The following is an 11,585-nucleotide window of genomic DNA, read 5'->3' on the forward strand; positions in this document are numbered from 1 at the left end:
TGACACATACTTTATTCTTCTGATGTTAGTGCTACTGTCAGCTTAAATGACAAGATCTTTTGAAATGTGTAAAAAAATATTGCTAGGGACATTTCAGCAGCACCTCAACATTGGTAGAGACATATCCCTATTGTCAATACCCTAAAACATATGAATATTTCTCTGTTCCTCTTCACATTCTGTATCTCTGGTGTAAATATTGTTTTGCAACAGGCTTTCTTATTTTTTGAAATCAAACCAGACCAACAACCTACCTGTTAACAAGGCTAAGCTAACTTGGGCTCGTATTACAAAGACACAGCTAGTAGAGGCTAACCTAGCTTGAAACATTATTGGTATTGTCTCCTCTCCATGCTTGATGGATTTAAAATGAGAGTTAGACCTAAACTGGCCTGGATGGCTGTACACTTTCCTACCTAAGATGGGTTTATGCTGTGTTGTGCTGACTCACTCAGCTGGTGCATGGTTTCACGTTTGGAGACGCTGCTCTGTTGGCGTCTTCGCCAGGCCAGCCCCCTTCTTCCTTGTTGTTGTAGTTCAGGTTTTAAAAGGTGCAATTACAAAAGTTGTGGGAAAACCAGAATAGTCTTTTGGCATCTTGTCTTCAATAGTGTTTTCTGTGTGGTAAGCGTGTGGTTTGCAGAGGTCAGCGTGCCATTTCTGTGACTGTCTCCCGCCGGAGACAATCTCCTGAATAAATCTCATCCCATACAACTTCAATAGACTGAGTTATTATTGACACACAAACACACACCCTCATGTCACATGTCAGCACTTGACCTTTCAGCTAGCCACCGACTACTGAAAAACACTAAACTGATATCATAACACTACCTTTTATTCTTTAAAAAGTCCTTTATTCACACAAGGAAGACAGTCCTGGACCAACTGCAATTTTGCTTGTTTGAAACCCATGATGTCTCGCTCAGGGTGGGCCAAATTCTCTGTGAACAGAGCAGAGAAAGGGGAGGTAACCTTTCCCCATATGACCTCATAAGGGGCGAGATTTCAGGTCAGCCTATCTGAGCTTTCATTTTCTCAAAGGCAAAGCAGGACCCAGGGCTCGGTTTACACCTATTGCCCTTTCAAGCCACTGGAGGACCATATTATAATTTTAAAAAAACTCATGAAGTTAAATTGTAATGCCATGGGACCTTTAAGTTTGTACAATATTGTGTTACATTTTTGTTTTTGAAATTACTTTTTGGTTTGCAGGGCTTTAGCCACCTGACCATCTCCCCCAGCCACCTAAATATCCTTGCAGAGCTCCCGCCTAACCTGAAAATCCTGCTGCTTCAGCACTCTGAAGATGGGTAATTTCTATTTGTTGTCCTCTGTTTACTTTCTATTCCCTTTTCTTTGCCATGCCGTAAATTCTGTCCTTATCTGCCCCTGCTAGTTGAACCTGTGCTAATGGAATACATGATTTAAAAAAGGTCATGCAAGTCACAATAGATATAGGCTAAAGTAATACTGTACATGTAGAAGAAGGGGCCTGCTGTGTGTTATCATCTGACATTACTGAACTAATGTAGTGTATATGTATTTGTTGATAGATAGATATTTTCATAGAATAGAATTTCTTACTTTCATTTTTTTAAATGTAAGGTATTTTAAATACACATGAACCATTGCGGACACTCTAAAGTTAAGATGTAAAAAGTGTTTTTTGAGTGTTTGTTTTGTTTTTAGGTCAGAACTTTATGGGGCTTTCTATGAGACGACCAAAGTTCCAAATCAAAAGGGAAAGACTACACAAGTTACAGGTTAGGACTTGGCATTTTTTAACCAATGTTCATAATACAAAGAGCTGCCAGACTTTCTACTTGTATGAGAGATGTGTCCCATTTCAGTACGGTCTTCACACACACACACACACACACACACACACACACACACACATACACACACACATATACGTTGCTGTTCACAAATGGAACCAAATGACTTCATGAAGATAATTTGAATAATAAGCCATCTGAACTTCCCTTTCACCTTTTGCTACTGTTCTGGCCATAGCACACCAGCTTGATTTAGTCGTCTCAATTTATTAGCATGCTATATTACATGCTTGTATTACCTTTCCTACAGCTAGTCTGACATAAGTAGTTGCAGGATTTTGAGGAAAAGGATTAGGCTGGCATCTCGACTCATTGTCTGAGAATGAGGACAAGAAACAGAAAAAAATAAGATGAGACAGAAGAAGAGAGCAGGGGATCTTACAAAAGGTCCAGGAGAAGGAGGGGTTGGAGGTACTCACGGGGACCAATTACAAGGCTTGTATTTGTCTGTCTATGCGCATTTGATTTATTGTCAATCTTTTTGTGGCAGGTACCCTGACGTGCTCTAGGGTGGCCAAGGTTTCAGTCTACCCACAGGCTCTTCTGGCACTGAGGGAGCAGACTCGGACCTTTGGGCAGGAGACAAGACATGCTCTTCTCAAGCAAGCCTGTTGGCACAGTGCTGAGGGCAGGCTGGAGGCCTCAGAGGAGCATCATGTTTTTCCCTGTGTATGTTGTGTTGAGAACTCTTCTCTTATTTCATTAATTAACAATATCCACTGCAAGCCTCTTAAAAAGGCTCACTCTACTGCTATTATTATTATTGCATGTCTCTTCTATCTTGCTTACTAGGGAGACACGAAAGGAGTCAGTGATCTGAAACAATAAAAACAATGTATTTTCTTTTTTTTATACAGAATACTGCTGCAGAAAAAATGTTAGGACCCCAATTCAGAGAAATTGTACAAGAAATGGAAGACTATTTGAAACCACTTCTCACACAGTTTGACTTCTCATGCTTAAGGTAAAGTGCTCTATATGTCATCAGCTGACAGTACAACTGTGGGAAGAGTCTTTTCATGTTTGTGGTCAAAACAAAGTTTGTACCTGTTGCGTTCACAAATGCATGCAGCAAGCGTACACAAAGCAAGTACTGCATTTCTCTATTTCTACTTCTGGTTTTGTAGTATGTCTTTTTTGGACAGAAGGCAGTGTCGCCTTAATGATCATTAGATTGTCCTTACTTCCATCAGGAACCAGGCTGCATCACTACCAGTCCCTGAGATGAACAAAACTAAAGAAGAGAAAGGTAGTTCAGGTAAAGGAAGAGTATGTCGGGTGTGAGCTTGATTTCTTATTTTGCTGTGTTTGGTACGTTGTATAGCCGTCAGCAAAGAGTCTTTGAGCCCTACGTGGGTGTGTAAACCCCAGCCAATAAAAGCACATTCTCATTCCCCTGTTGTTGTTGAATACCACTACTTTATTAATCCCCTCAGCGACTGATACTGAGGCACAAAGCACCCTTTAGCATATGCATGAGTTGCTTGCTGTGTACCGTTATCGGTGTCAGTTTGGTCAAGGGTGGTTGTGAGACATACACAGAGTCGAGAGGCACAGCGGACAGGATAAGCTACAGTACATTTACACAAAATCATTCCTGTGCTTATTTGTGTTTTAGAATGTAACTGTTATTCACTGCTAATCTCTTTCATCTCTTTCCTCACTGTCTAGCTTCCTCAACCACCACTGCTCTCTCACCCTTTCTCTCTCACCTTTTCCCTCTCCCTCTTGCTCGTTGCACTAGGCAGGAGGGGACAACTTGCTGTGTGTCAAATGCCAAGCAACAAAAATAACATATTATAGCGTTGTTGTCATAGACGTTGATTTTCAAAACACTACTTGATGACTCCGTTCTTTGACAAAGCACTGTAGGGATTGTAGTGCCACTAAACTGTTTTATAAGAATTACTGACCAAATTGTTGGAACAACCACTACCAATTAGAAATAATGGACTTCAGAAATGGAGCAATAGTTCCTTAAAGGTTTCTGTACAGCAACATCTAATTTTTTAAACGGTTCTACTGTCAGAGAGCATACAATATGTGCAAAAATGGTGTTGTGTTTATGTATATAGATAAATTACCACCAGAACCAGGGGAGTATGTTATTTTGCTGGCAGACAAGAAGTTACTTGAGTTGCCACTGGAAGCCTTGTCCATCCTGCAGGACGAAAGCCTGAGTTCTGTGTCACGAGACTTCTCCCTCCAGCTTCTTCACAGCCGCCTGAACAGAGCAGAACCAGACAAAGGTACCAGAGACATTTCAGAAATGTTTGCAAACACTGCCTATGGATTACTATAAGGGGTGTAAAACTTCACTGTTCAATCCGATTACAATTTTCCTATCAACAATTCATATCAATTAGATATCACGATGCGTCACTTCCTGAAGGTTATACATAGCTATGCATGGTTTTCCATTGACAAAATCAAGCAGTCAGATGTATGTATGAACTCCCCTTTTTATTTTATTTGCCCTTAAAAAGATCCTTCCTGAATGTAGCAAAGTCTAAACAAAAGCCACAAATTTAAAAAGAAATCGGCATTGCAGCTGGTGTGATCCCTTCACACGATCGTCTCTGGTTGATTACTGTGAACTATTGTGAACAGTTTTTTCTTGGAGCATGAAACAAACTGCAAAAAACATTTGGATGTGTGAGGACAGAATCTGATTTAAAAAGTCAGTTTAAAAAAAAGTGGCTTGAAACGTTTTTTTTAGGTGAAAATAAACAATAAAAAACAAAAAAGATTCACTTCATCACTTTAATTAATATTATCCACCACATTGTGTCCTTCTCCAGTCTCTCAGGGTTTTATTTTGTAGGTCTCCTATGAGTGTAAAATTCAGTAGTTATTTTGGCAATGATGCTTTAGTTCTCTGGGAAATTATGCAATGTAATATTTTGAAAAGAAACAAAAAGGGAGTAGAAAGAGCACTGAATCTGATGCGGCAGACATCTTTACCTTTTTAAAGGTTGAATCATTTGCATAATTTGAGTGAATGTTCAAAGGTTACTGTTACTAGTGTGAATGTGTGTGTGTGTGTGTGTGTGTGTGTGTGTGTGTGTGTGTGTCACTTGGCAATTGCATATGCCACAGGCAGGAAACAAAAAGAACATATTTCGTAATACATCTTTTAATGCCTGGATCAAATCAGAAAGAAGACGATCTTTTTCTGGATCATCATTACCATAATTTTGACATCTACAGTTTACCATTGTGTCAAGAAGATATAGTGCCTGAAACCACTTTTGAAAGGGCTATTTGTTATTCTGTGCAGTGCCCTGCATGAAGTATACACAGGACAAATTAGCACACGACAAAAACACTGCCTTCAGGTGGAAAATGTTTGCCTTTAGATGAACTTACTTTATTATCAGCTGAAATTTGATTGACTGAGAGTAATTGAGTGATATAACTTAACTTGTGGTTCTTAAATTGTGAACTACACAGACTTCATGACCAATTTTACATTTGCAGTCTTGTTTTTCCTTTTTTTTCATATTCACAGGTATTTAGTGAACTAACAAAAACTGCGGGAGCCACTACAAATGATGGTCAGACCTGTTTAGTTGTATTGGCAATCATTATTACTTAAAAATAGTAATTAGTTAAAGTTAGTTAGTTTGTTAAAAAAGTAACTAAATTACTTAATGACAACCTCCACCAAAAAGTAATGCATAAGCGAAGGCCCCTGCCAAGGACTTAGCCTACATGGGGTATAAAAGAAATGTTGTCATTAGCAATGTGCCTATAGCTTTAATTATCTCTGTGGTCTCATAATTTGGGTTTTGGGCTTCAAATTCTTATATAAGCGTTTTCTGAAAAGCCATTGGAGCCATTAAACGGGGAAAATCACTTCTGGAACTAGAGCCATTTAAACAAGTGGGTGGTCACTGTGAGTTCTATGATAGCATAAAACAAAGCAGGCATTTAAAAGAAATGTAATCAACCCAACCATGAGGGGTCCTTGACCATTGAGTCATAAATGTGCACAAAAAATGTCAGGCTCATGGCTGGATGAAACACTTTGCTTCTTGTGGATATCAACCTAGTCATCTGCTTTATTAGTCTTTAAGAATTCCCAATCTCAATGACACTAAGTACACATTGGTCTTTAAAAAATGTAGGGCCTACTTTAAGCATACAGCAGTTTGTGGCAGTCTTAGGGCTTCACGGGCAGTAAAACTACTATAACCCAGCTAAAGGTTCAGACACAGAATAGACTGAAAGGTCTGAAAAGATTGCCCTGAGCTTGGCATTTAATGTTGATAGTAGTGGAAAGTTGCCTGGGTCATTTCAAGAGATCTAAAGCTCTACAAAGGTGCTAGTGCTTTTTCTGATTTTGAATGATGTTACTATCCAGTTGGAAACCTAAGGAGAGTGCTGGAGAGGGTTTGAGATCAGAGTGAGGAGAATCATTGATTCCTTCTATATGTGCATTGGATTTCAACAGCATATTTTCAGCAGTTGAGATATTTATTTTTAAAGCAACCTTTGATGAAATAAGTGGACATTTGGATTTGCTGCTGGTGATCAGTTAAAAATCAAGTTATATATAGAGTAAACATGACATTGCATTTTGTTTGGCAGACACCTTTGTCCAAAACACATTATAAGTGTGTGCATTTAGACTCAATAGTTTGAGGTAATCTCAATGAACACCTAAAAACATGTTGAAGTGGTACAGTACAAGTGCTTTGTTTTTAGTTGTTTTTTATATTCCACACAAGTATGTGCCATGTGGGGATGTAATGGGTTCCTATCCTGCACATTGACTATTGAGATTAATGCAAAATTTGATAAATAATAATATAAAAATGAACTTAAAGATTATATTTCTTCATTTAATAAGAAATGAGGGAATCGGGTAATTAAATTGATAAATCCATGCTCAATCGGTAGTTGGTGTTTTATTTGTAGAGGTTGATATACTGTATGTTGCAGCCATGAGGAAACTTTAGAACTGTTCTTCGGTCACTCATAAATGTCATTGACTTTGTAGATACTGAGTTTTTTTTTTCTTTCTCCCAGTCCAAAAACTGTGTAATCTACCCTGCAGACAAGTATATGTATTAATTCTGCCTCCTGTCTGTGGCAGTTGAAAGTGACAACAAAAAGGAGACCAAAGGTGGCAAGGGAACCAAGGGGAAGGGAGATCAAAGCCAAGCCATCAAAGTGGTGAGTTCAGTAAATTAATCTGGGCCTGCCAGATAGAGACAGCAATATTACTTTTACCTGCTGTCAGCAATGACAATTATTTAAGTTCCTCTCGCCTCTCTTTTAAGTGTGGTTTTTCAATCAATGACATAATTTGTTTCATAGAGATGCTATTTATTGCTTCTGTGCATTTATCCTGGTCATGCACCACTTCAATTTTTTTTCAACAATCCCATCCTTTTTACTTACATTTTTTCTTTTGCATTTTTTGCATTTTTCTTAAAATCTACTATCGTCTTCTTCCTTGTAACTGGTATTTGCAGATGTACTGTATATGTGCAAGAGACAATATTTGCATGTTCATACATACTGCATACACACGTTTTGTTTGTAACTATTCTTGCTTTGAGATGTAATGACTTTGCTTTTTTCCACTCAGAACCATGTGTTGCCTTCTAACACCTTCCCAGTGGACATACGTAAATTTAAATGTATCCTTTTTTGTTAAATATTATACCCAATTCTGTTGTTTAAAATAGCTGTTTTATGTGTTCTTGACATATAGTTTAACATTACATTTTATTTGATAGATTATTATTCTTAACATACCCCCACAGATGTTGTTGACCCTCACAATGAAGGCAATTTTGGTAAGTAAATGTAGAGGATTCAAAAAAATTTTTTTTAGAGATTATATTACAGTGCATACATTACAATTTTACAGAAAGAAATGGGAACTTTGGTGAACTACTATGTAATCCTATGGGGCAATTACACACCATCGAAACCTATACGGGAGGTGTGGGGGTGTACACAGGAGCTGGATTGTTTCTTTGCTCGCTTTGAGTCATCACTACAGCACCACTCATCCGCCCCAGCCCTGCCTACACCGCCACCTAGTTCCTGCACTACCCCAGCCATGGCCCCATCCACATCTGGTTCCTACATCACCGCACTCACCGTAAAGGAGCACAACGTCAAAGGAGTACCTCTGACGTCTGCTTTTAACACAATCATCCCGGACATTCTCATCTCCAAACTGGTCACTCTCGGCCTCCCCCCTCCCACATGTGCCTGGATAGAGGACTTTCTCACCAATCATTCCCAGATGGTGAGACCAGTCCCCTGCCTCTCCTCCACTCGCACATTGAGTACCGGCTCCCTGAGAGTCCTCAGGAAGTACAACTTGAACTCCGAACCTGCTGCTGACCTTCTACCGCTCGTCCATCGAGAGCCTGCTGACCTACTGCATCACAGTATGGTACGGCCGCTCCACTGCAGTAGACAGGGAGAGGCTACAGAGGGTTGTAAGGTCAGCACAAAAGATCACTGGCTGCCCTCTCCCCTCCCTGATGGACATCTACACCTCCCGCTGCCTCAGCAGAGCAGCGAACATTATCAAGGATAGCTCCCACCCCGGGTCTTATGTTTTTGACCTGTTACCCTCAGGTAGGCACTACAGGTGCATCAGAGCACGGACTAACCGACTCAAGAACAGTTTCTTCCCAAAAGCCATAACCACCCTAAACTTACAAATGCACTGACTTCACTCCCCGGACTTTCTTCTTCCCTCCTACTTTACAATACTGTTATATAATACCTAAAAGGACACTGGAATTAGGTGCAATTTCATACAGTGTAATATTTAACACATTTTCATTTCAGTACTGTTCAATATCTATTTATTTATTTTTTAGTACTTAACCATTTCATTGCAATATTTATTTATTTGTACTACTTTTCGCGTTATGTGTTTACAAAGCTATTATATATAGTATATAGTTGCTCTCAAGACTTAGACTGTGGACCAGCCCCCCACCCCCTTTTTTATTTTTTCTCTGCACTACCGATACTTTATATTTTTATTTTTCATATTCTTATATTTTATATTTTTATATTTCATGTTGACACTGTAAAGGGGTTGCTTCAGTCTCATTGCGCAGGAACTGCACTTGTGTATAATGACAGTAAAGGCATTCAACTTCTATTTCTATTGTATTAATGGACTCACATAGACATATCGTATTTGCCCTTGAGGATTACATTGCAGTCCGTTTCACAGCTGCTGGCTGCAGCGCTCTGGTTCAATATTGGACCAATTTCAACAACTTATGTCGCCATTAGTCACTAAAATGTGGGAAGATAAGGTCCAGGTTGAAAAATACCAATGCTTTCCTTTAAAAAACTTATTTCTTAAACATTGTGGCAGAAAATAGAATTTTTGTTGTTAATCATTTACGGTATAGCTATAGCTGTTTTTTCTTTTAGATTCTGTGGGGATGGTGCATTTTTGTCAAGAATAAGAGTGCTGGGAGTATTTTTGTCACTCAAAAAGCCAATTTCTGATGTTATTAAAGCCCTCTTTATACCGTATTGCAGACAGGCATTGCCACAGCATATCCTCTTCTCAGCTCGTACCCTCTCATAGCATCCTCTCTTTTATATAATATGTAACACAAATTCTACCTTTGTTGGCCTGTATGACTCACATTTCAGCTTCCAGTTAGTGTCACCCCTTTAGCAAGTGAAGGGTTTCATACTAATTGTGTGTTTTCTATCTTGCACAGAAGGGACCAGCCTGTGCACTAGGATGGAGGAGATTTTGGAAACCCACAGCCAGCATTTTACCCATCTGTGGGAGGGCTTCATGGGCAGCAAACAAACGCCCAGGTTAGAATGCAGTGCAGCATGTCTTCGTTTGGTCTTTGCACTGAGCATACTGAGATTCTACTGCATTTGTTACATTGCAACAAACCTGCTTATTTCTACACCGCTAACCCTTCTTCAATATGTATCCAGTCTGTCGGAGGTGGAGCAGCTGCTGTGCAGATGCAGCGCCTTCATTTACCTGGGGATGGAGCGCTTCATTGCAAACATTCCACCTGCCAAACTGGCAGCCCTCAATCTGTCTGGTACTTTACACCCATATACAGCATTTTTATTTGAATTAATGTATGATATTTTTAAAATTATAGATGTAAGCAATAAAATTAGCAGTATGCTGAACATTTCGATATAAATACCACTGTAAATGACTGCATAGAAACTTGATGTACAGGTCTGTTGCATTCTATGCAAGGGTTTGTTTCAATCACAGAAATCCATACTTAATGTCAAAAACCCGTAGAATATCCCCTAAAAGACTTAAAATTTGTCCATCACTAACTTGCATTTAACGTTAATGACACCAGTCTGCTGTCTGCTTTCCGGCTAACGGAAAGTACTATTGGGTGTTTAGTAAAAAAAAAAAAAAATTGCAACATTTTTAGAGAAAACTTAAATTTCACTTGGTTTTGCTCAGACTGACTTCATTTACAGCATCCAGGCACATTACAAAAAATACAAATTTAATATAAACGTTATGACATCATGTTAAACGCAAAATGATGAGAATGATAGAGAACCTTGCCATGTCATCAAATGTCTTGAGTCCTTGGAAAGTACCAGCTTTTATGAAATCACATCAGAAGAAAAACAGGTGTCAAAAACTGCTATGACTGTATGACATTTGGAGCTGAGCTGTTTGCGGATTATGTGAGCAGTAAATGGAGCAGTAGGCTTAATTTCTACAAACCCATCAATCTTTCATTCCGTGTGGGTATATATAGAAATAACCCTGTTCTGCATTCTGTGAGAACTCAATGATGTGTTCCTATCAGATGCCTATCAGATATTTGTTGAATTATTTCAACCTAATGTCAACAAGTCAGCCTTTTTTTTCTTGGAGTAGTCTTAAGAACCCCTGGTCATAATTGATTTACCAGTCAGGGGACAACAAGACTCCAAACCCGTCTCCCTATACTTAATTATTATATGTCACCTTATCCTTCCCTTAATACTCTTTAAATAAATAATAACTCCAAATGACCTTTCAGTTCCTCACACCTTTAAAAATATTTTCACAGAACCAATATGGCTTCATCTTCATGGCTTCTTTTCCCTCTTTCACCAGCAGGAGAAGAGGTGGACTTAGTGTGATTGACAGAGTGTCAGGTTGTCCTTCCACATCGCCCCAGGCCAGACATATGTACTAGCCTGGCTTGCTGCTAACCATAGTGACGCCATGGTCTGAATTCCCGCTGTTAACAACAACAAAACAAACTGCTCCTCTTTAATTGGCCAGGATATGATTAGGCGAGGGCGCATTTCATTTCTCAGAATCAAAGGTGTCATGCAGTGCATGCGGCACCAGCTGCATTTATCTCTTATCTGGAAGTTGTTCTTTTATCACTGAATCTTTATCATGTTTAAAGCTTCACAAGGTAGAAAGTAGAGGGAGACCTCTTCCTGCACCTCTCCCTCGCCCATCTCTATCCAGCAACTCCCATCAGACAAGCACAGGCTCCATACACTAACCTGTGTACTAGTCATTGATTTCATCCCACTGCAATTATATAGCAGCGATTCAATGAGAATTAGTGTCCTGTCCTGTTCTTTGTTAAGCCTTTTGAGATGTCACACTCCTGCCACAGTTAGCAGTACTTTTATTAAAGGGATGTCCACATGCATCTTTATTTGTAAAAGAGTTATAAGGAACACACACTCTCTCTCTCTCTCTCTCTCTCTCTCTCTCTCTCTCTCTCT

General features: G+C 39.3%; 1 protein-coding gene across 4 annotated transcripts in view; it reads left to right on the forward strand.

Moving 5' to 3' along the window:
- Positions 1 to 11,585, forward strand: part of LOC117960652 (cilia- and flagella-associated protein 46) — a 60,507-nt gene that overhangs the window by 42,993 nt on the left and 5,929 nt on the right. For all 4 annotated transcript variants that reach the window (XM_034898688.1, XM_034898689.1, XM_034898691.1 and 1 more), the window contains exons 45-55: positions 1,216 to 1,313; positions 1,693 to 1,766; positions 2,332 to 2,510; positions 2,699 to 2,805; positions 3,035 to 3,099; positions 3,917 to 4,090; positions 6,943 to 7,022; positions 7,441 to 7,492; positions 7,619 to 7,651; positions 9,569 to 9,671; positions 9,801 to 9,913. In XM_034898688.1, coding sequence (XP_034754579.1) covers positions 1,216 to 1,313; positions 1,693 to 1,766; positions 2,332 to 2,510; positions 2,699 to 2,805; positions 3,035 to 3,099; positions 3,917 to 4,090; positions 6,943 to 7,022; positions 7,441 to 7,492; positions 7,619 to 7,651; positions 9,569 to 9,671; positions 9,801 to 9,913 — 1,078 coding nt within the window. The remainder of the gene's footprint in view (positions 1 to 1,215; positions 1,314 to 1,692; positions 1,767 to 2,331; positions 2,511 to 2,698; positions 2,806 to 3,034; positions 3,100 to 3,916; positions 4,091 to 6,942; positions 7,023 to 7,440; positions 7,493 to 7,618; positions 7,652 to 9,568; positions 9,672 to 9,800; positions 9,914 to 11,585) is intronic.

This window comes from Etheostoma cragini, chromosome 17 (genome assembly GCF_013103735.1).
Source record: "Etheostoma cragini isolate CJK2018 chromosome 17, CSU_Ecrag_1.0, whole genome shotgun sequence".
In the NCBI taxonomy this organism is placed as follows: Eukaryota; Metazoa; Chordata; class Actinopteri; order Perciformes; family Percidae; genus Etheostoma; species Etheostoma cragini.